Raw genomic sequence first — 20,431 nt, forward strand, 5'->3', positions numbered from 1 at the left:
CATTATTGTTACAGTGTTTTCCCACCTCGTAGGCCTTCACAATCTTTATGTTGTAGAGCAGTTTTTTATAGCTTCAGTCCTTTTGATACTGTCAAATGTACAATTAACAGATGAATTGTTTTAAACATGTGGTATCAAAAAAGTATCATACTTGAGTACTTAGTCAGTAGACTGTCAGATTTACAGTACTCTGGATGATCCCATCTAAGGCCCATGTTCATGTGTTAATTGTCCTCTGGGCTGGAGCTTGGCATCTCGTCCCATGTCACATATTTCTGGCACATCTGTCTTCAGGCCCCGGTGGATTAAAAAAAAAGTGTTATGAAAATATTCATTGTTGGAGGCAAAATATTAGATTGTATTTTTGAAAGCTGACTGTCTCTGGCATTTATCACTGGTCCTGTTGTTTTTGCTGTTGCAGTATAAATTTGTTGCTCCACACACAGATTGGTTGCCTGTTCCTGGCTGATGGTGGGTGTTGTGAGAGGCTGTGACTGGCTTGTTGCAGTGGTTTGCAGCCACACAGCTAAAGCAGATGTTTGTGTTTGCAGATTTTTAGATAAAATTTGTAGAGAACAGGGACAGTCTGAATGGCAGCAATCAACAGAGAATAATTATATTTACACTAAATCTTTAATCATGTTTCTCACTGTGTAAACACAATCACAAAGGCTATGGTTTTGTTGAGTTTTGAAAAATCTGAAAGTGTTCCCTCTTCAAACTGATGTTCTGCTCATATTTTCTGTCTGAAAAGTCAGAAAAACGTCGGAATTACTTGTTTGTTGTAATGCCCTGAATTGGTGAGAAAAATCTCTTACATTTGAGTGTACTTCCAAAAGGAGAAATGGGGAGTGAGGCACAAACAGTTGAAGTGATGATGAAGCGCTTCCCACATTGTAATGGTACTTCCTGTGTTTGTGTAAGCCTCTCTCAGTCCATCCACCTTTCTACTCCTCCACCCATCTCCTCAGCCCCCCATCAGCTCTGCTGATGTAATAACCTCTTCCAGAGGCAGATGGCTGAGGAGCCCAGTCGTAACTCAGCAGGCAGGATGCAGTGAATAGATCGCTTCCACCAGTGACGAGACTTAAAGACACATCCAGTGTCTTATTTTGTTCCTTGAATGAGTCCTATTGAAATAGAGAAAGAAAATCATAACCTTAGAGAACATGTTGGTTTGTAATTATTTCTTAAGCAGTCACACAAGTTAAGCTTGTGAGTGATTCACATAAGAGACAGCCTGTGTATTTCTGTAGAGAGGGTGGCAGACAGGACATAGCTGGTTCAAGTCTTACTTAAAATGTTTGAAGGTGGTACTGGAAGGTGATTTTATTGGGTGTGCTAATAATTTATGACACCCTGCCAAAATGGATCATTTGCATTTTGGGAAATTTGGTAAATTTTGTCGAGCCTGGTGTGTTGCAGTCCTTTGGTAACCAAGACCGACTGGCAGCTTTCTTTCCTTCTTTTTATTCTTTCCAATCCTTGTTGATTTTGTATATTCGACTCACCTTTTCCATTTTCTTGGTTTCCCATGTTGGCATTTATCATCACGTCTTGCATCCCCAGCTGCCCTCTTCCCAGCCTCATCAGCTGTTGTTGCTAGAGCCACGTGCTATATGACTGGGTTCACCCAACATAACAGGAAATGTAACAAGAGTTGTTTTGTGCAACTGTCTTATTACTGTCTTTTTTAGACTTGTCTTTTGTAGGCACTTTTAAAATGCTGTCGATTAAAGCATTTCCAATGTTTGGACAGGCATGAAATCTCATTTGAACAATTGATACAGTCGACATCTGTGAAAGAGTTTAAATTTACAGAGTAGAGCACCTGACATCCGCAAACCAACTGAAATACTGAAATTTTGACCCAGATGTACCTAAAGTCTGCCAATGTTCTTCCCTTGCCAATAGGATGTGGGTTACCTATTTAAAGTCTGATAATAACGACCTGTAGACCCAACCCTCTGTCCTGTCTGTAGTATACAGTACGCATAGTTAATCATAGGCCTTCTGACAGTCGATGGCTGCTGGGAAAGGGCAAGTCTTTGCGTCAGCAGGAGCCTTATAGAGGATAACGATGGTGAGAGTATTTGACCTTTTGATAAGCGAGATGCCGCCGATGCAGTGGTTCAGCTGTAGTTCAGGGTTACAGGTACTGACACACACAGCTGTCAAGTCAAGGCCAAGGAAATAGAGTTCAAGCTAATTCTAGGACTGTGCAGTGAGTCTCATTTTAAGGCTAACTCCAAACAGGGGTGGGCATCTGTTGGTAGGTCATTCCACCACTTTGGCCCAGACTGAAATGTCCTAACAACTTGTTGGGTGGATTGTCTTAAAATTTTGTACAGACATTCATTGTCCCAGAGGATGAATCCGACTGACCGCTCTGTCCTCCTGACCTTTCCTCTAGATCCACCATGAAGTTTACTTCTGTGGTTCTGAATGAGCTATTTCATTGATTGCAGATAATTCTGTTCACCACACGATGCAATGTAATAACTGACTTTTCACCTTGTGCCATGATCAGGTCAAAATTTCGATTCTGTACCTTGCCTTGCCTTTTGACCAGATGCCTGTAAAATGAATGACATTCCCATCAGCCTCAGCTATGCTTTGTGCTAATTAGCAAATGTAAGCATTCTAGCACTCAAAACTGTAAACATGGTGGTGAACGTGCCAGTCATTAGCATGCAGCATCTAAGCATTTGCACATTAGCATTGTCATTGTGAGCATGTTAGCATGCTGGTATTAGCATTTGCCTGAATGCAACACTGGGCTCACACAGACTGACAGAGCTGCCAGCGTGGCGGTAGTATCAGTTGTAGCATGATGCCAGCAAGCATTTGACAGATGGCAGTATGCAGGGGGAGGAGAAGTTCAACCCAAACAAGCACTGAATTTTAACAGAAGGATTATTACAATAAAGAAAATCATATAAAATACGATCTACAAATCCTTTCTGAAAATATAACAAAGATATCTGTTTATTTAGGTGCTGTGCTTCAGTGTTGGTTTTATCGGCATCTGTTCCAGGGCACAGCAGTTAGCTTTGAAAATGGAGCAGTTTTTCAGCCCTAGTTTATTGTATTATTTAACCTTAAATCCACTCCTAAATTATAATCGTGACTTGCGTCTAAACCCAAACTTGCACCATAGCTGGCTATGTTTCTACTCGCACCGCTCTTGCTACTGTGTATACCAGCACCATATAGACTAGACTCCATTGTATTGGTTTGAACACTGAATAAACACTGAGTAGAACTGCTTATGTTCTTTTGTATGTTTGATTTAGTTTAACAATGCCGTGGTGTTCGTTCACTCAACATCACATTGTGACATAATATGTTAACACCCCACTGTCCTACCTCAGCACTTTGTGTGTTCTTTGCTGAATGCACAAAAGAAAACAATCATGGTTCTTTCTCAGGACTTGTCTGCCCTGCAGATTTTCAGTGTATATAGGATCAAAGACTTGACATGAGTCATTAGAGTTAGATGGAAAATGTAAGGCACACTGATTTGGCAAATGTCATTGAATTAGTAAGTTATGTTAGTTTTAAGATGTCTTACATGTTGCTTCATACATGTACACTTGCATGGACTCTTGTGAATGCAGTAAACCTCAGGCTGCTTGTGTGTGAGTGGGTAAAGAAGTGCCAACTACCTGCCTGCCTCTCTGAATGGTGGTGCATTCACCAAAGACTGCAGGGCTGGATGTGGCGCTATGTGCAGCTGGGATAGATAGATCTTTCCGCAGTAGTTGAGAGGAGCTCTGCTCGTTTGCTGCTTTTAATGACAGTCTTAAGCACACGGCTGAGCAGTTCCCTGTCCTCCTTCATGGAGCTGTAAATGTTAAGCAAGCTGCAGCAGTGTGAGGTAGGCAGGTCTAATTATAAGGTGCCCTGTGTCTCTCCTCTGTCTCAGTCATGCTGCACACTACAGCTTTGTTGTTTGGATTTTGTGAGATAACATAAGAATCATTAACCACGCATTCATCCAACGTGGACAGAATTTAAAATTCTCCCCAACTGCCAAATGCTGCAAAATGTTTCTTTAAATCATTATGAGAACCCCATCACACATGAAGTTAATTTATTTTAAGTGTTTGTCTTATTTTGCTTTGTATCTCCATAAGACCGAATGGATCTAGTTTGCTCAGTTGGTGTGGAGAATACCCGGCCACTCTGTCATCTTATTAGCTTTTTCCAGATCTTTCAACCAAGCCTCATGGTTGTCCTCAGCAAATAAGAATAGTCTCCGCCTGAGTAAAATCCATCCACTGAGGAAGACTGTGAGATGCAGTTGAAAGCACCAGAAAAAGCTTGTAAGGGAATTTAGAGTAGATGAGGTTATTTTGTCAAACTACTATTTTCAAGGTGAAGAATAAACATTCACGTGCATCAAAATTAAAGTGTGAAATTACCAAGTGAACATTTGAATTTTTAAATGAGGTGGCGTGTTGTAGGTGACAACCTTCATTCATTCATTCATTCAGCCTCTATTTAAATCTCAAGGAATCACAATCATGCCCTCATTTCCAATGATGTCGAGAGTACAGCTAAAACAATAGATACACACACAAATAGAAAACAAGCAAGCAACAATAGAACACAATTAAGAGTTACATTAAAGAGTGGAGTAGTGTGTAATCATGGTTGTAAAATGACTTACAGGTACAATTATGTTAAGTTTTAGTGTGTGTTGTAAAATGTTCCAAGTCTGTACAGCACCAAAACTAAAACCAGTTTTCCCAGTTTGCACTAGGGACTTCATCAGTTGAACGGGTATAATAGTGACCAGTTTAACAACGTATTGGTTCTGTGACACATCTGAAGCATAAAGAAATTGTTGGAGATAGAAGTTTGTGTCAATGTAAACAGGAAGATGGGGGTGGAGTTTTGTTTATGAGGTGTTTTGGTTTGTCAGCCAGTCTTTGCAAGAGCTGATGTCGCTCCTGAGGAACATTGTGTTCTAGTCTGGACAGGGGCCCCAGCCACGTGAGTGTGCGTATGTGTGTGTCCTAATTACACAAGGTATTGAGGATTGACGTGAAGGGCTCTGAGAAGAAGAAAGGGGCAGTACATGATCTTGGATACTTTCAGGGGGCATTTTTGGAGCTCAGTGAGTTTTCTTAGAAAACCTGCGATATGACCCCCCCCCCTCCCTACATTCCTTTACAGAACTTTGCTTTCCAGGCATTTAACTGACTGGGACAGAAGCTCAGAGGTAAAAACTGTTGCTGCTCGCTGAGGCCCTGACACACACACACCACACATCATCTGGCATGTATAACACGTTTGATCAACACATAAAAGTATATGCAAACACGCTCACATGATTCATGTGACAATGCAGTACTGCTGTGTCTCATTACATGGCCTGACTTCTGGCAGGCAAGTGCACTTTTGTGGGATGTCCTGTTCGTTTCCATGCATGGCTGAATCAGCACAGTGTGTTTACTGTATGTGGCCATGCACAGCATATCTGTAATAACAAATTGTACACCTGCAAAATAATAAACAGCCTCCCCACATTACCCAACAAGCCATCCCGACCTTTTGTCCTCATCATATAATTAGTGTTTTCCTGCTGCTGTTGCTGACAGTCATCTGTCATTGTGTGCTGTTATGTCAAGCACAGACTTTACTCCCAAATGACACCAGTTTACTCAGAATACCCTGGATTACGCTTGTCGCTTGCGTGACAAAAGCACGCCAGATCTCCACAAATGCTTAACCTCCCCCCTCCCCATGACACACACACACACACACACACACACACACACACACACACACACACACACGCTCTCATAAACTCCCCTCCCCACCTCCACCCTCTCCAGTTTGGCCATATCCCATCCCCCATATTGTTACATAACCTTGTACTCCTGGAGTTGGAGTGTGACGCAATAACTGAAGGACTAACCAGACACAGTGCTGATTTGGCTCACGCTGACGCGTTGCAGTCCGGAGTATTTTTGTGTTTGTGCCACTTACTTTAGTGCTTGTGTGTTGGGCTGTCAGTTTTCATATCTGAGGATAATAAAATCCTTCCATCCTCCCATCCAGCCTGCAGATTGGGTTTCTTGTGAAACAGCTTCTGAACAGTGTGACAAGGTTATGATGACAGAGGGGCTATTTATATCATAGTTGGTTGGAAATATTTTGTGTCGCAACGGGACGTTTCGGAGCCCAGTCATCAATGCTTGAAGCCCTGTGATTTTTATTTCAGATGCAGCCAATGTGTGAACAGTACCTTCTAGAAAACATTTGTTCTTGCAAACAGTTCGAGCGGCTGTCACATTCATAACTGTGAGCTGCTACTTCCTCTAAGTCCTCACAAACAAAGGCTGCCCTATGTGCTGCTGTCACCACCTGCCTCTTGAAATTCATCTCACTTCTTAGCAATTAGGAAACAAACCAAAGTGAGGCAACTGCAGCTGCCAGAGACAACATGTGAAAGTGCAAAAACACACACTCAGTAAAACAAAATGTTTCTCCAGGCAGCAGGTTTTCTCAGAAGTACTCACTCTGCTATTTGTTGTTTGCTCTGACGTTGAGTATTGGACTCTCGAGTTTGTGATTGTGTAAGAACGTTGTGCAGTGACGATGGCTAGTCATCCCTAGCATCTACGTCTGTGTGTGTGTTTTGTGATGATGACTCTGCCTGCCCCGACTCATATTTTACCCCCATCCCCCTTCCTCTTGAGCAGCAGAATACGTCCTTATGTAATCCCCCTAGCACCCCCCCCCCCTCAATACACACACATTTTCTCACACACATACAGTCAGAATGGATACTGGTGGCCCATCCCCCACCACCACCTGCCCCAGTTGGAGAAAACACTGTGTCGGACTGGAAAAGACTGAGCTACTTTACCAACCAACCAAACAAGCTCATTAGCATGGGGTCACAGGTCAGGTGACCTGCATGTAGCTAGTGAACAAACCACAGTCACCTAGTACTGGTTTATATGTGGAATGATTTGAAGGCTGTGAAATATACTGGATTGCTTTTTTTGTTTTATGTTCTGCTAGCTAGAAATGCTAATAGGTGCTGAAGTTGATGTTGATCTCATTTCTGTTATTAATTTCAATTCATTTTATATAAGAATCTATAATGAAAGATTGCAAAATTGTGGAAAATAAACCCAGAGTCCAAGGGGGAATCTTCTCATTTCTCAGCCCAAACCCCAACAATATTCAGTTTAATGTCAGTCAGCACCTTGTCTGGCTTTGACCACTTGATTTTGTTTTATCTGCCTTAGTTTCTGGCCCACAGAAAGTCCCTACACATAGTGTAGCACTTTCCAATAATCCAGGAACTATTGGGGCAGGGTTGACAACATTGAATGTTGCTGATTGGTCAAATGTAAACTTAAGGACTGCTATGACTTGTGCACACTTTTATTTATGCAGTTAACAAGCACAGGGTGCCACTGCTGTCATAATGGTTATGGGATTTCTTGCAGTTCTATGTACTTGGACTTTCTAACTCGTCTAAAAAGAGATGTGTCACAACAAGCCTAGCGTGTTAAAGAACTTTTCCTGCAAAGCTAATGTGCTGGTAATGGTCATGCATTTAAACACTTCCTTTGGAACTGTCCCTTCAACATTAAATGCTCAACAATTAACCACCAGTTTCATACAGGCCTTTCCATTTCTTGGAAAATGTAATTTCCTAAACATAGTAACAGTCTTTGCCTCAAGTATATTTACTTGAATGCTACACGCATGTTTACATCTTGATTTGAGCTCGGTCTATTGATGTCTATACAATGCTTTATGATGACTGAGGGTCATTTTTCTGTGACTTGGGGCTGTGCAATATATATGTAACTATTACTGGTGTGATATGCTTTAAGTAGTATTTTCATGTCACAAAAATACACGTTCAAAGAAAAATAGCAAACGGTGGTGCTACTTTTTTCCAGGGCTGTTTTCTTTTGGCTCTGCGGTTGAGCTGACAGCTGCTTCAGGATAAATGGCTTCTGTAACTGATTCTGTGTCTCATCTCTTCCAGGAAACACCCAACTTTGTTTTCCTGGTCATGGAGGTGAGTACCCAAACGTGACTGTCTGGATATTTCATGAGTCAGAACTTGTATCCTCTTCTCATGTGTTGCCACTCGTGCTGGGAAAATTTTGTTTTCTATGGTTACTCACTTAACGACACTGTAATTTATTAAAAGTACATTCTGTAAGTGATAAATCATTATGAATGTACTACAGAGAAGTACTTTCATTAATTGGTTTACCCCCATCACTGGCTGTCAGCATGTGTCCTTCCCCTTTTGGCAGGCTTCACTGCTGTCATTCCCCCTCTCTGTCAATCTCCTCTCTTGTCTTTTTCCTCCTGTTTTCATTCATATTGTGTCTAAGGGTGCTCTCTCTTAGCTTGCTGACAACCTCACCCTCGGCATCCTCCCCAACTTTCTCCACTCATTTCGCAACACTCTGCTGGCTGCAGGGTTGAAAACAAACCAGACAGACAAGCAAGTTGCTGGCTGAAAATACACCCCTCTGTTTTCTAGGAATCGTGTTCCCCGAAAGCCTTTGCTTAAAATGTTGTTTTGGTCTATGTTTAGACGGCTCTACAGTATACTCCTCTAATAATCCTTTGGAATTTTGTTTGTTTGGATCAAGTGACATACGTCCAGGTTACATTAATTCGAGGGTATCTACATTACATTATGTTTTCAGAGCTTCCACAGGTTGAAGACAACTTGTTTCAGAGGAATGGCTTTTCGTGGCAAGGTCATATTTTCAGTTTTCAGCCATGGAATGGTTTAAGGAACGTTGTGAGGGTGCTGCCCTTGCTGCACTTTGAAGTGTGAATTTCAGTCTGACTAAATCAATGCTGATGCCTCATGTTTTGCTTAGCAGGAAAAAGATTGTCTTACTCAAACATTGGTGGAAGTATCAGATGAAAGTATATTGAAGAGATGAGTGCCCTTTGAACACCCAGTCTGGAGGGTAAAAACCACAATTAATTTCTTGCAATTTTAAAGGAAAGGAAAATGTGTCTAGGACTATTTAGTCAGCATACAGTAGAAAGCATAGTTTGATTTGGGCTCGGTTAGCTTGCATGTAAATTGATGATAAACTAGTGGCTACATCTCCATGTGGTTTGACAATGTCCGTTAAAGTGTGATCCTTTGCTAAACCTTAACTGATTTCTTCATATAAAGGTGAAGCCAGCCAAAAGCCAGAATTAGATTCAGCTTCACAAGCAAGCAAAAGTGGTTTATTTATTTTTTGCTTGTGTGATTGACGAAGGGAGGAATGTCATGTTTTGTGGCTTCTAGCTTCTTGTTTAAGTAGAAGCTGGAGTAATTGAATGTTTAGGTGTCTTGCTCCTAGTGGTGTCTAGCAACACTTTCCAAGTGTTATGTTGTGTCACATTGCACTTTCACAGCTTCTGTAAATGTGTCTGTCGCTAGCAGAAAGGTTACAAATAAATAGATGAGTGGCAAATTAAATCAAGGCGAAACCTGAATAAATGAGTCTCGAAACATAAAGAATGCTGATTGTTCAGTACAGGAAGCAAGGGCTCAATGAATGGTTTGATGAGTTTGAAAATGATGTAAATAAACTGTTGTAGTCACCATATTTCAGCCAGATCGAATACCAATGGGTGATTGAAAAGAGAGTATTAGACAGCACCCTCCGCCACCATCATGAAAACACCAAATGAGCTCACAGCGTGTTTTGGTAGAATGCTGTTCATCCCTCCAGTTGGGTTCAGAGACTGGGAGAGTGTATACCAAAGAGCACTGAAGCTCATGATAGACCCATGTGTGTGTAAGGTTCACCTCAGTAGCTGAAGACCATAGTGAAGCAAGCTGGGTTTCCCTATGCAGTGGAAGTGGGCTTTAACTTTATTCAGTGTTTGTCTGTACTTCAGCAACCAATCAGCAACTTACTTTCTTTCACCTACCGCACCAGCCTCATCTGTTTTCTCTTGTTGTTCCTCTTGAGAACAAACTGCAGTCTTGCAGAGTTTGTGAGCCCAGATCAAGCTACAGTCATTCAGCAGACTCACTGATGACCCTTTGTTTATCTGGGGGGGATTTGAATAAACACTTGTGCATGTTTACATGGGCACACTCAAACATGCATACATAAGACAACAATGTGCTTCATAGCTTGGCATTGTTGAAACTGCATTTGACTACTGCTGATAGTGATCATTTGTCTCCCCACACACAGTACTGTAATGGAGGTGATCTTGCCGACTATCTGCAAGGTAAGTATCACGCTAAACTGTCTGACAAACACACACACACACGTACACGCAGAGATAGTTCATAAAAAGAGGAAAACAGTTGCTAATACCGCAGGAGAGGAAAAGACATGTGACTGCAACTGTTATGAGTGTGGATGTGGGAATATGTGCATGTGATTGTCCATTTATTATCGATGTATGATGGATGGTTTGTAGAATAATGCAAGACTGTATCATGTGGTCATGTGGCGTGTGTGTGTGTGTGCGCACACGTGCGTCTATGAGTGAATGTTTGTGTGTCTTCATTTTTTCTATGCAAGTGATGTGTGTGTGTGTGGGAACACTTCAGCTTTGTACAAAGGCCTCGTTCTGTAGTTCAGAGCCAGTCAGCACAGTGTTTAAGCCGTTGTGATTAGCATTTGTAGCTGTAGAGCAAGAAGTCAGCTTGAGGAAAAATGATGCATAATAGACTTTGAAAGTTCAGTTTTACATGGATCAGAACCCCCAACTAATAATGAAGAACATAAAACAATCCAGATGTATACATACAATTGTGGTTTGGATGAAAGCTCTACAATATATCTAGTCAGTGGCCCTTTTTTCTCTTGTCAAATCTTTATTGTTGATGTGCAGGAGCTATTCCACATAGGTATCTTATACAATGTCAATGCACATACTAAACTGAACAATCTCCTGGAGACTGAAAAGCTGCAGCTTCAGCTTCATCTCCTATCACAGCATTTCATTTTCAGAATGGTGATCCTGCAACATTTGATACAGATGTTGAGTGGGTCAAAAACTCACTGAGCACTCAAAATATGTTGTTATAGTTGCTGTGAATAGTTTCAGAGACTTCAAATCAGGCCAGCTTCTGGAATCTGAAATCTCTCCAAATGAGTGGCAGGTTTGCCAATACATCTGGTGATAACCACAGGTGTTTACACCTCTGTTCCATAAAACCACTGATTGTGTGACTGGAACAGCTCCCTTATCACTGTACTTTTGCATGTACCTGCCCAACATGTCCACATTTGCAGTTTACAGAATGGGTCATGGTCAGCCCTGTCGTGACAGGGTGGCCCAGGAGTGTTTGTGAAAGCAAACCTGTGGGGTCACAGTGGTTTAGAGTTCAGCGTGTTGCCCTGTTCTGTCCCAACTGGCTGCCCATCTTGATCTCATTAGTCATTTTGAGTGTGGAGGGCTGTGTTCACTTCAAGGCTGTGAACACTGCGTAGGTAGCAATCATCTTATATAAGTGGATGTGACGAGTGAATGATTCTACGACTTACACAACTTTTCCATGTCAGAAATTGGTCTGCTGTGGTGGGCAGAGAGCAACTAACCCCCCAAAATCCTAGATTAATGTTGATAAGCCTGCTGGTTTGATCTATGCCTACACTGTAATCACAATGGCTCGATAAAGAGAGGAGAAAGAGAATGAGAGGGAGAAAGGAATCCTCTTAGTCTCGCATCGGATTAGACTTATTAAATACCACCAGGGAAAAGGACCCTCACTTCCTCAATTTACACTGTTTACCGCAGGATTATTGCTAACATGCTAACTATTAGCTATAATCAGGAGAGGCTGAAAAGCACTTTCTGTGGCTGTAAGAGCAGCTGCAGCGCAAGATAATGTTAATGAGTCAATGTATGTTTTTGCATTGTATTTAATTCTTGAGTCTACGTCACGTGAGTGCAGACCAAGTAAAACTAGTTATTAATGTGCTTCATTAGGCAGCTGAAAGCGCTTGATTGAGATCAATAGGCCAGCCTTAAGACTGTAATCCAGGAAAACAAGAAAGAGAAGCAGGAAGGTGCATCTTAATGAGCTGATTTCCTTAAAGGTGTTCTGTGGAGTTTCTTTATAAATAAAAACTTTACATTTTTAACTTGACAAGTTTTTCCCTCCTCAGAAAACATTTGCAAAGCTGATTCTTCTTCAAAGCTTACATTGTTTGCACCCATGTCGACAAGCAGGCATTCTTCTTCTTTGCTTTTGTTGGCACATTGACTGCAACCTGTCAATCCACAGAATAGGATGAAACCATTGGCTGGTTTTTACATGCGAATGACACTGTGAGGCATGAGACAAACAAATCAGGGGCCCGCAATACAAAACAGTTAGGACTACTAAAGGTTCAAAACTCCACTGAATACCTTTCAGACGGCAGTTCCTTCATTCCTGAGAAAAGCTTCAGCATCAGCTGATGTACACTGACAAATGGCAACGTTTTGATTGTCAAACCTTTGTTAATTTATTTTCTGATCTCTTCTTTAGCTAAGGGGACGCTGAGAGAAGACACACTGAGAGTTTTCCTGCAGCAAATTGCTGCGGCCATGCGCATCCTCAACAGCAAAGGAATCATCCACCGTGACCTGAAACCCCAGAACATCCTGCTGTCGTATGTGGGTCGCAAGAAGTCCAACATCAGTGGCATCCGCATCAAAATAGGTGACAGCATTACGTACAAATTTTTTTTTACCGGCCTCTTATTTATGTTGAAAGGAATTTACAGCCAGTGGATGGTTACTTCTTCAAAGTGCTACAGGTTTCCTGAAACTTTTCTGCTTATCTAATGCCTGCACATCATTTTTATGGCCTGATTATCATACCCTGTACATTTGTACATTCTAGATTTAATATCAGTATGATTATTTATCTAGTGGCTTGTAGCAACTCATATGTAGTGTATTTCCCACAGCTCTGTCAGAGGACTGACATAAAAAAACATCTATTGAATCCAGATTTCTAGTTACAGTATATTTGAAATTGAAAAAGCAGCTTCTTAAACGCCATGCTTTGTTTATTTGGTGCTACGTTTGAGTTCAGAAGCAAAGTAATAGGACTTGCAGTGAATTACTCTTGGTCAGAGGCAGGATGATGGACAAAAGTGCTCTGGGCATGGGGCATCTTTTGATTTGCCATTCTCTGTGTAAATAACCTTGACTTTAAAAGAAATAGCTACTATGCTGTCCACACTTGAGTTTTGTAATTAATGCGCTTCTGACAACACTGATGCCGTTTTTCTGCTTTGAATACAAGACTGTTTTCTGCATGTGTTACTGTTGCTGCTGTCTAGAGTCCAACAATAGTGGTTTGTGTTATTAGTAATAATAACGTGTACTGACTGGTTTGTTTCATGCTACTGTCCTGCAGCTGACTTTGGCTTTGCACGGTACCTCCAGAGCAACATGATGGCAGCCACACTATGTGGGTCACCTATGTACATGGTCAGTGTTTTACTGGATATGTTTTGTGTGTGTCTAGAATTTCAGCTTAGGTCGGTAATTTTAAAGCAACCTTTCAGCTTTCTCAGCAGTATGTTGTATAACTCTCTCTGCTCTGAAACCACCTTTCCTCCTTCAGGCCCCAGAGGTCATCATGTCGCAGAACTACGATGCCAAGGCTGACCTGTGGAGCATAGGGACAGTCATCTACCAATGTCTGGTCGGCAAGCCACCATTCCAGGTTAATACTGTGCACATCAAAGTGATAACAAATGTGTATGTAGACATGTGTGTTTACATCTAATATCTATCTAATCTATGTTTCTATTTTCAGGCCAATAGTCCCCAAGACCTGAGGATGTTCTATGAGAAGAACAAGAATCTACAACCTATGTAAGCCGTAAAACCTCTTGTCTTTTGTTTTTAGGCTCTTTTTACAGTGTGTGATTTGGGCTGACCCAGATGAAAGGTGACAATTGTGATTAAATCTTTGAGTCGGTGCAGAAGGATGATACCAGTTGATGACATGCCTCTGCTTGCATCTGTTGTTTTTAGTCATGGCAGTAGCATGGCTCTACAGATGGCTATGTAGGTCATTCAAACCACCACCAGACTGAGATATCTCAACAGCTACTGTATGGATTGACACAATATGTTGTCCAGATATTCATGTCTCCCAGAAACTCTATCTGCTGACTTTGGTGATGCTCTGTCTCCTCTTATAGTTCCAAGAGACATTTTTGTTTTTCAGTGAAATATCTCAACTTTCAGTTGAATTGTCATATTTGGCGCAACCAGTCATGTTCCCTCAGCATGAGCTGCAGTCACTTTGGTGACTCACCTAGCACCCTTATCTGGCTAATACTTTGGTTTATGCCCAAAATACCTGCAAAACCAATGACATTCCCATCAGCCTCTGCTGTATGTCTGTCCACTGCTCATTAGCAACTGCTCAACTAACTTGGGGAACAGGGCAAACTTTGTACCTGCTAAATATCTGCATGTTGGCATAAGGTTGGCATTAAGTGCAGTACAGCCTCACAGCCATTAGCATGGCTGTAGACGTGAAGCACAACAGTTTACCAGGCATTCATCAACACTGATGTCTTACAGTCTGACGCAGATTGCAACCAAGATTGCATCTCTTCATTTCCATCTTACACAGTGTGACATGCGATGAACTAGTGAGATTGCTGTTTTTCATAGCCTATAGGCACCCTATAAGAAACAAGGTATTAATGTTTCGCTGTTCTTGTTATCCAGCATCCCGAGGGAGACTTCCCCACAACTCAGCGATCTTTTGCTTGGGCTGCTGCAGAGAAATCAGAAAGACAGGATGGACTTTGGTGAGTGGTGACATAATAGTAATGGTATTAAATGTATGTATGTGAGTAATAAGTGTATTGTTCAGGTTTGGTTTTACATACTTTGATCTCTTGATGTTTATTAAAACCTTCTCTAATCTGTTCTGTTCTCACCCCTCACTCTGCAGACACGTTTTTCAGCCACCCTTTCCTGGAGCCGTCATCCACCATTAAAAAATGTAAGCACAATGGTCGCATTCCCGAGCAAAAGAACTGACTGTGCTGCACTTTGACATCATCCAACCTGAAAACATGATCAATTGTGTATTTATTCCCCTCAGCATGTCCAGTGCCGGTCCCCAGCACCTCCAATGCAGTGACGGACAGCTCCTGTGGCAGCTCCCCATGCATCCGCTACAACTCCCCTCCTGTGAGTTTGATATTACTTTATAAACCCTCATTCAGAGGGGATTACACAGGCACTGTAAATGGAATAAATTAGCAACTATGCCTACCTGTTGTGCCTGATTCTTCCAGTGCTTAACTAAAACATTGTGTCCAGATGGGGAAAATAAACAGACCCTTCATAAAAATGTATATTTTTATTTTATAAGCGGAACTACCACCACCACCCGTTTTACCCCTTTTACCTGTGTAAATACTGCTAGTTCTTGTGCTGCTGACACTAATAAGTCCACTGCTAGTTATAACAGTCTCTTTGCACAGTGGCACATCCCATCTCACAGCAGCAGTGGGAATGCAGGGCAAGTCAATTTCCCAGGATGTCAGTGTTCTCTGAAGCAATGTGATTACATTTGTTTGACAGTCAGCACGGCCCTGCCTGGAAGCCTTAATTGCATCATTCAGGAGGCACACTACAACTTAATCCTCTTTTTTCTCCTCTTCCTTCTCTCTGTCTGTGAACACACAGTCTCTCCCGGACATGCAGACGCTAGCAGAAGATGGTCTGTCATCCCCTCCGCTCGGTCCGCCCAACTTCCTGCAGCTGTCCAAAGAGTCTGCAGGAAGCACCAGCAGTAAGAACTCGTCCTGTGATACTGACGACTTTGTCCTGGTGCCTCACATCTCCACTGACAGCTGTAAGTGCCAACACACATACTATACATACAAATACCCCTAAATTTACTCAGATGTAACGCACCTGGTTTTGGTGAAAGGGTGGGTGTTTTGGCTTCTTAATAGTACACCTGCCATCGCTCCCTTATGGAGAATGCAGAATTATAACCTGTAATGCTGGGCAACATGGCAGAAAATGATCACAATATGAATCTGTTCAATTTAAGTCCTTTGACCTTAAAATTCCTAGTAGTACATTCAACCCCTTAAAAATGATGAAGAATTGCATGAGCTGCAAACACAGAAAAAAATCATACATAATTTGTTTTCAGTCATCTTTATCTCATCATTACATAAGTTATGAGTAATTGAGGGAACGCCCGTGCCTCCCATTTAACTATATCAACTTTTATAGCAAAACAATAGCATGTGGTGTGTTTGCCTAACTTAACTAACACTGCTGTGCCTTTCTGTGATTTGACTGGTTGTTAGCCCTTTGCCAAGTAATGCAACACTATCACAGTCAGCGTTTATATTGTTTTTATTGCCCAGTTCTAAACGGGACTTTAGCATATTACACACTGTACATTCAGACAGACAGTTTATATCCTGATTGTCAGACTGTCTGGAAGCAGCTGTTTAATCCAATATATGAACAACTTAAGCAGTTATCCTTTTCAGAGGGAGCTTTTTTTCTTTTCATCAAGAAGACACTGCTCCATAAAGCCTTAGAGGCTTGGTTTGTAGAAAATATCTTTTACCTTGCAGAGATAATGTATGGCTAAATGTGACTGAATTTATCTCTTCAATTCTATGATGCAGGGGTATTGGCAATGCTTATTAGTTAGTCAGAGTAAACATAGAGAGATAACAGAAACAGGAAGGATTAATAGTTCAATAAATCCTCATATTGTAATATATAAATAACCTTGAGCCAATGCATACATTCTGCTTTTTCACACACTTCTTTGTACAGACAATATGAATTACACGTGGACACCAAAATAAACACGCTGACATCTGTTCTGTACAATCCCACACGTTTAGCGCTCGTTACTAGACAAACCATGACTGCAGTACACATGTGGCAAAGTCACATTTACAATCTGACAGTCATAACTACAGCACACATGCTCACACACTCACACATGGCACATGTCACCAAATCCACAGCCAATGAATTAGACAGCTGCTAACCATTTCACGCTGTAATTGTATACATCAGTCCACAAACAGTAGGCACGCACACTTGACCCTCTTGACTGGTAAACTGAACCCACCGTGCTCCGCACCTGATGCACCGCACACACACACACACACACACATCCATCTGTTAATCCTCCACTCAAACAATGAACAGAGTGCAGAGCGTTGGGAGTGTCAGCTGCCATTTTGAGTGGCACTTACTCACCTAATTACTGCTGACCTTTACATCACTAAAGCCTGTTGCACCTTCATCATTTCATCACTTTTCTTTCCTTTTGTCTACCTCCTCAGATGACCAGCCAATGGGAGTGGGCCGCCGGCCATCCAGCGAGTTCCTCATGTGTGGAGGGTGAGTACGATGCTATTGACCAAAGATTTTAATGCCAGATTTTCTTTATTTTTCATCTTTTGAGATGAGTCTTGGGAACAGACTTAACATGATCATGAGAAGCTAAAAGCCTCCATAGAACCTCAGAAATGAGTTTTAACCCACCTAATAATTGTTATGGTAGTTTAGCAGCACTTCAATGCAAACAGATAAAAGAAAAAAAAATTCAGGAGTTATAAAAACAGCCGTATCATCTGTATCTGTATGTGCCCTATCATATTTGCGTTGCTAATTTATCAGGCACAGTTCATGGAGTATGAACTGGATGTTGACAAGAGTCAGAGAAAAAAATAGACTGACTGTGCAATGGGAGTGTGACATGATGCTGTGAGTCACATTTCATTTCACACACAGCCTTGAGTTCACGTGTTTGTGTGTAAGGTCATGTCATCTATTCTTCATGCGCTTTCATGTCAGCGAGGCTTCCTTTGTTACTGCGTTTCACTGTTTTTGGCTCTCTGACCACCAGCAAAACAACCTCCTCTCAGCTTTACACCAGATGTCACTAACTCACCGTCAGTTTGTCATAAGTGAATTCTTCTGCACTCCTTCAAATCTGCATGATTAGTGAGTTATGAAACACAAGTTGAGCCAAACAACAAGGTGGTGTTGTGCTAAATAAAGCACCTGACCCACCGAGGGCTGCGGGATAAGAATAGATCTGCACACTCGCCAAAACTCGCCTGCAATGGTTACTGTGCCTAAGCTGTGTATTAAAAGATCAAAACATCCTCACATGTACTGCAATCATATTGTTAAAACATGGCAGCTTTTACTGGCGTCTTTCTCTTCAGGTTCAAAACATCACCGCTACTGCTCACCATGCTTAATACACGTGTGGACCTCATGTCCAGCAGTTATTTCCCAGCTGTTACTTGTTCTACCGATTTATAGTTTATGAACTTTCACTAACTATATTTGATCAGGGAAGCTTTGTTTCTTATTTTCTGTAAATTGGTCTTAAATTCGGTTTCAGATTGAGTGTCTGTTACCACTTTGTACATGTTCTTCCTCTTCCCTTTGTTGGGGTGAGGATAAGGCTGCTATCATTTCATATTTTTCTTATTGCTAACAAGTCTTATAAAAAGACTAAAACCAACAATGTTTTAGTTCAACTCTCAATACATTGTGCCTTCCCTTCTCTGTATCTTTGAGCTCCAAGCCCATTGGTTCCCACTGAAGATGCATATATGTTAAATATGAGACAAATAGTTTCATTTTTTTAAAGGCTCAGTAATTTCCTAAAACAGCTGACCACTGTATTGTTTGTCTTACTCAAAACAGGAAGAAATGTTACTCTAACAGGAGGACATTGGGGATAGTTTGGAACTATTGGGACTGAGTCAAAATAAACTACAATGTGCACGTTCATGATAATGAAGACCCAGTTCACCCAGTGCAGCAGTGGCTCATTGATGTGTTTTTGATCATTTATGGCCTGGAGGAATAAGATATATTAGGCTTTTAGGCTTTGGATACAGACATAATAGTTTTATCATGGGACACATTCGCTCTTGGTGGGGTCTCTTAATGGGATTTGTTGACAATAGGATCAGTATTGAATGATGTCGGATTTGTGCATTAAATGCTGCCGTATCTTTGAATGGCAAAAGTATTTTTCATGGCAGCAATATTCTTCTACTCTTGTATATAATGTCCATATGGTTATAGTTATATCATAGTTGATTTTTATTTTTTATTCTGTATCCTTTTTGATCTTTCTATGTCTCTCTCTCATTCTTTGCTGTCTGTAACAATTTAATTTCCCCAGCGTGGGATTAATAAAGTTTTGTCTTATCTTATCTTATCATCTCAACAACAGTCAAACCTACTGTGCAGCTGGACTTCATGTCCACCAATCGTTGTCCTGCACTGTATATTTTCAGAAGTCTTGCTAGCTTGTGTGTAAAGTTGCAGAAATGCTGGTGCCCATCACTCTGTTTTTGTTCTTTCTCCCCTCCCCCTAATTAATAACGTGCAGCCAGATACTGCTTTACACTTCTTCTATCTCCCTGCTTTCCTGTTTGCATGTGTACACAGCCTCAAGCAAAACGGTTCTCCACCCTCTTTGTTCCCCTTTCTGTGACTCTCACGCTGTCTTTGCTGGTGTTCTGTCTCATCCTTCTCTAGCCGTTCATGCTCCCAGATTTACTCCCTCCCTCTGCTGTCCTTTTAATGGTTTTCTCCATAGCAATAACTCTTTCCTGCTTTCACAAATTATTTAGCCATTGACACAGGAGGAACCATTTTTTTCTTCATTACAGGAGTTGTCCCGTGCTGTTTAGGAGCACCAGCCACACTCTTAAAGAGCTCCTAAATCACAGCCTTGTATATCCTTTGCACCCTGTGTGCCCTAAATTGATTGGAGTCAAGGAAGGAGATAGAGGGAGGGAGAGGAACAGAGTGTGGACTGGAGGGAGATGATCATTGTAACAAAACAAAAGATGAGAAAGGCAATGTAAGTAAATGGGGGAGATGAATGAGGAGAAACAGAAGTGACAAATAATAAAAAAGAAAAGGCTGCTGTTGTTTGATCCCATCCCCCTCTCCTAAGCTGCTTGGTATAACCAGGTCAGTGGAGAGGCAAGTGACTTTCAGATTCAGTGTGTCTCCTCTTTCCACTCTTTAAAAAGCAGCTGTTCACTGACCTACAAATTCCATTTCTTTTTAACAAGGGGACAATGGCACACAACATGCCTCTCCATATTAAGCCTTAGCTGGAATCAATAAAGCTTTTAGCAACGTGGAGGAAGCCTCCATCATGGATTACTGTATCAAATCTCTTCTCGATCGGTGTTAAGTCTGTGGAGAAGGATAGCACGTGGTCAGGTTTATATCTCAGAATTGCTGAAATCCAACAAAGCAACTGCTCTCTGGTTCTTTGTCTGGACTAGTCTTTGCCTCACGTGTCCTCCTCTCTCCCTTGTAGACCCTCCCAGACGTCACATCATTACATAATACTGGTTTCCAACTGGTGCGCTCTCTAACGGCCCATTTC

General features: G+C 41.5%; 1 protein-coding gene across 1 annotated transcript in view; it reads left to right on the forward strand.

The window, feature by feature from the left end:
* The window catches only part of ulk2 (unc-51 like autophagy activating kinase 2), a 35,150-nt gene that overhangs the window by 7,565 nt on the left and 7,154 nt on the right, over positions 1–20,431 (forward strand). The window contains exons 4-14 of the mRNA XM_041940233.1: positions 8,027–8,059; positions 10,215–10,251; positions 12,509–12,682; positions 13,388–13,461; positions 13,598–13,699; positions 13,793–13,851; positions 14,722–14,804; positions 14,951–15,001; positions 15,104–15,192; positions 15,694–15,862; positions 17,337–17,394. Coding sequence (XP_041796167.1) covers positions 8,027–8,059; positions 10,215–10,251; positions 12,509–12,682; positions 13,388–13,461; positions 13,598–13,699; positions 13,793–13,851; positions 14,722–14,804; positions 14,951–15,001; positions 15,104–15,192; positions 15,694–15,862; positions 17,337–17,394 — 929 coding nt within the window. The remainder of the gene's footprint in view (positions 1–8,026; positions 8,060–10,214; positions 10,252–12,508; positions 12,683–13,387; positions 13,462–13,597; positions 13,700–13,792; positions 13,852–14,721; positions 14,805–14,950; positions 15,002–15,103; positions 15,193–15,693; positions 15,863–17,336; positions 17,395–20,431) is intronic.

This window comes from Chelmon rostratus, chromosome 7 (genome assembly GCF_017976325.1).
Source record: "Chelmon rostratus isolate fCheRos1 chromosome 7, fCheRos1.pri, whole genome shotgun sequence".
NCBI lineage: Eukaryota > Metazoa > Chordata > Actinopteri > Chaetodontiformes > Chaetodontidae > Chelmon > Chelmon rostratus.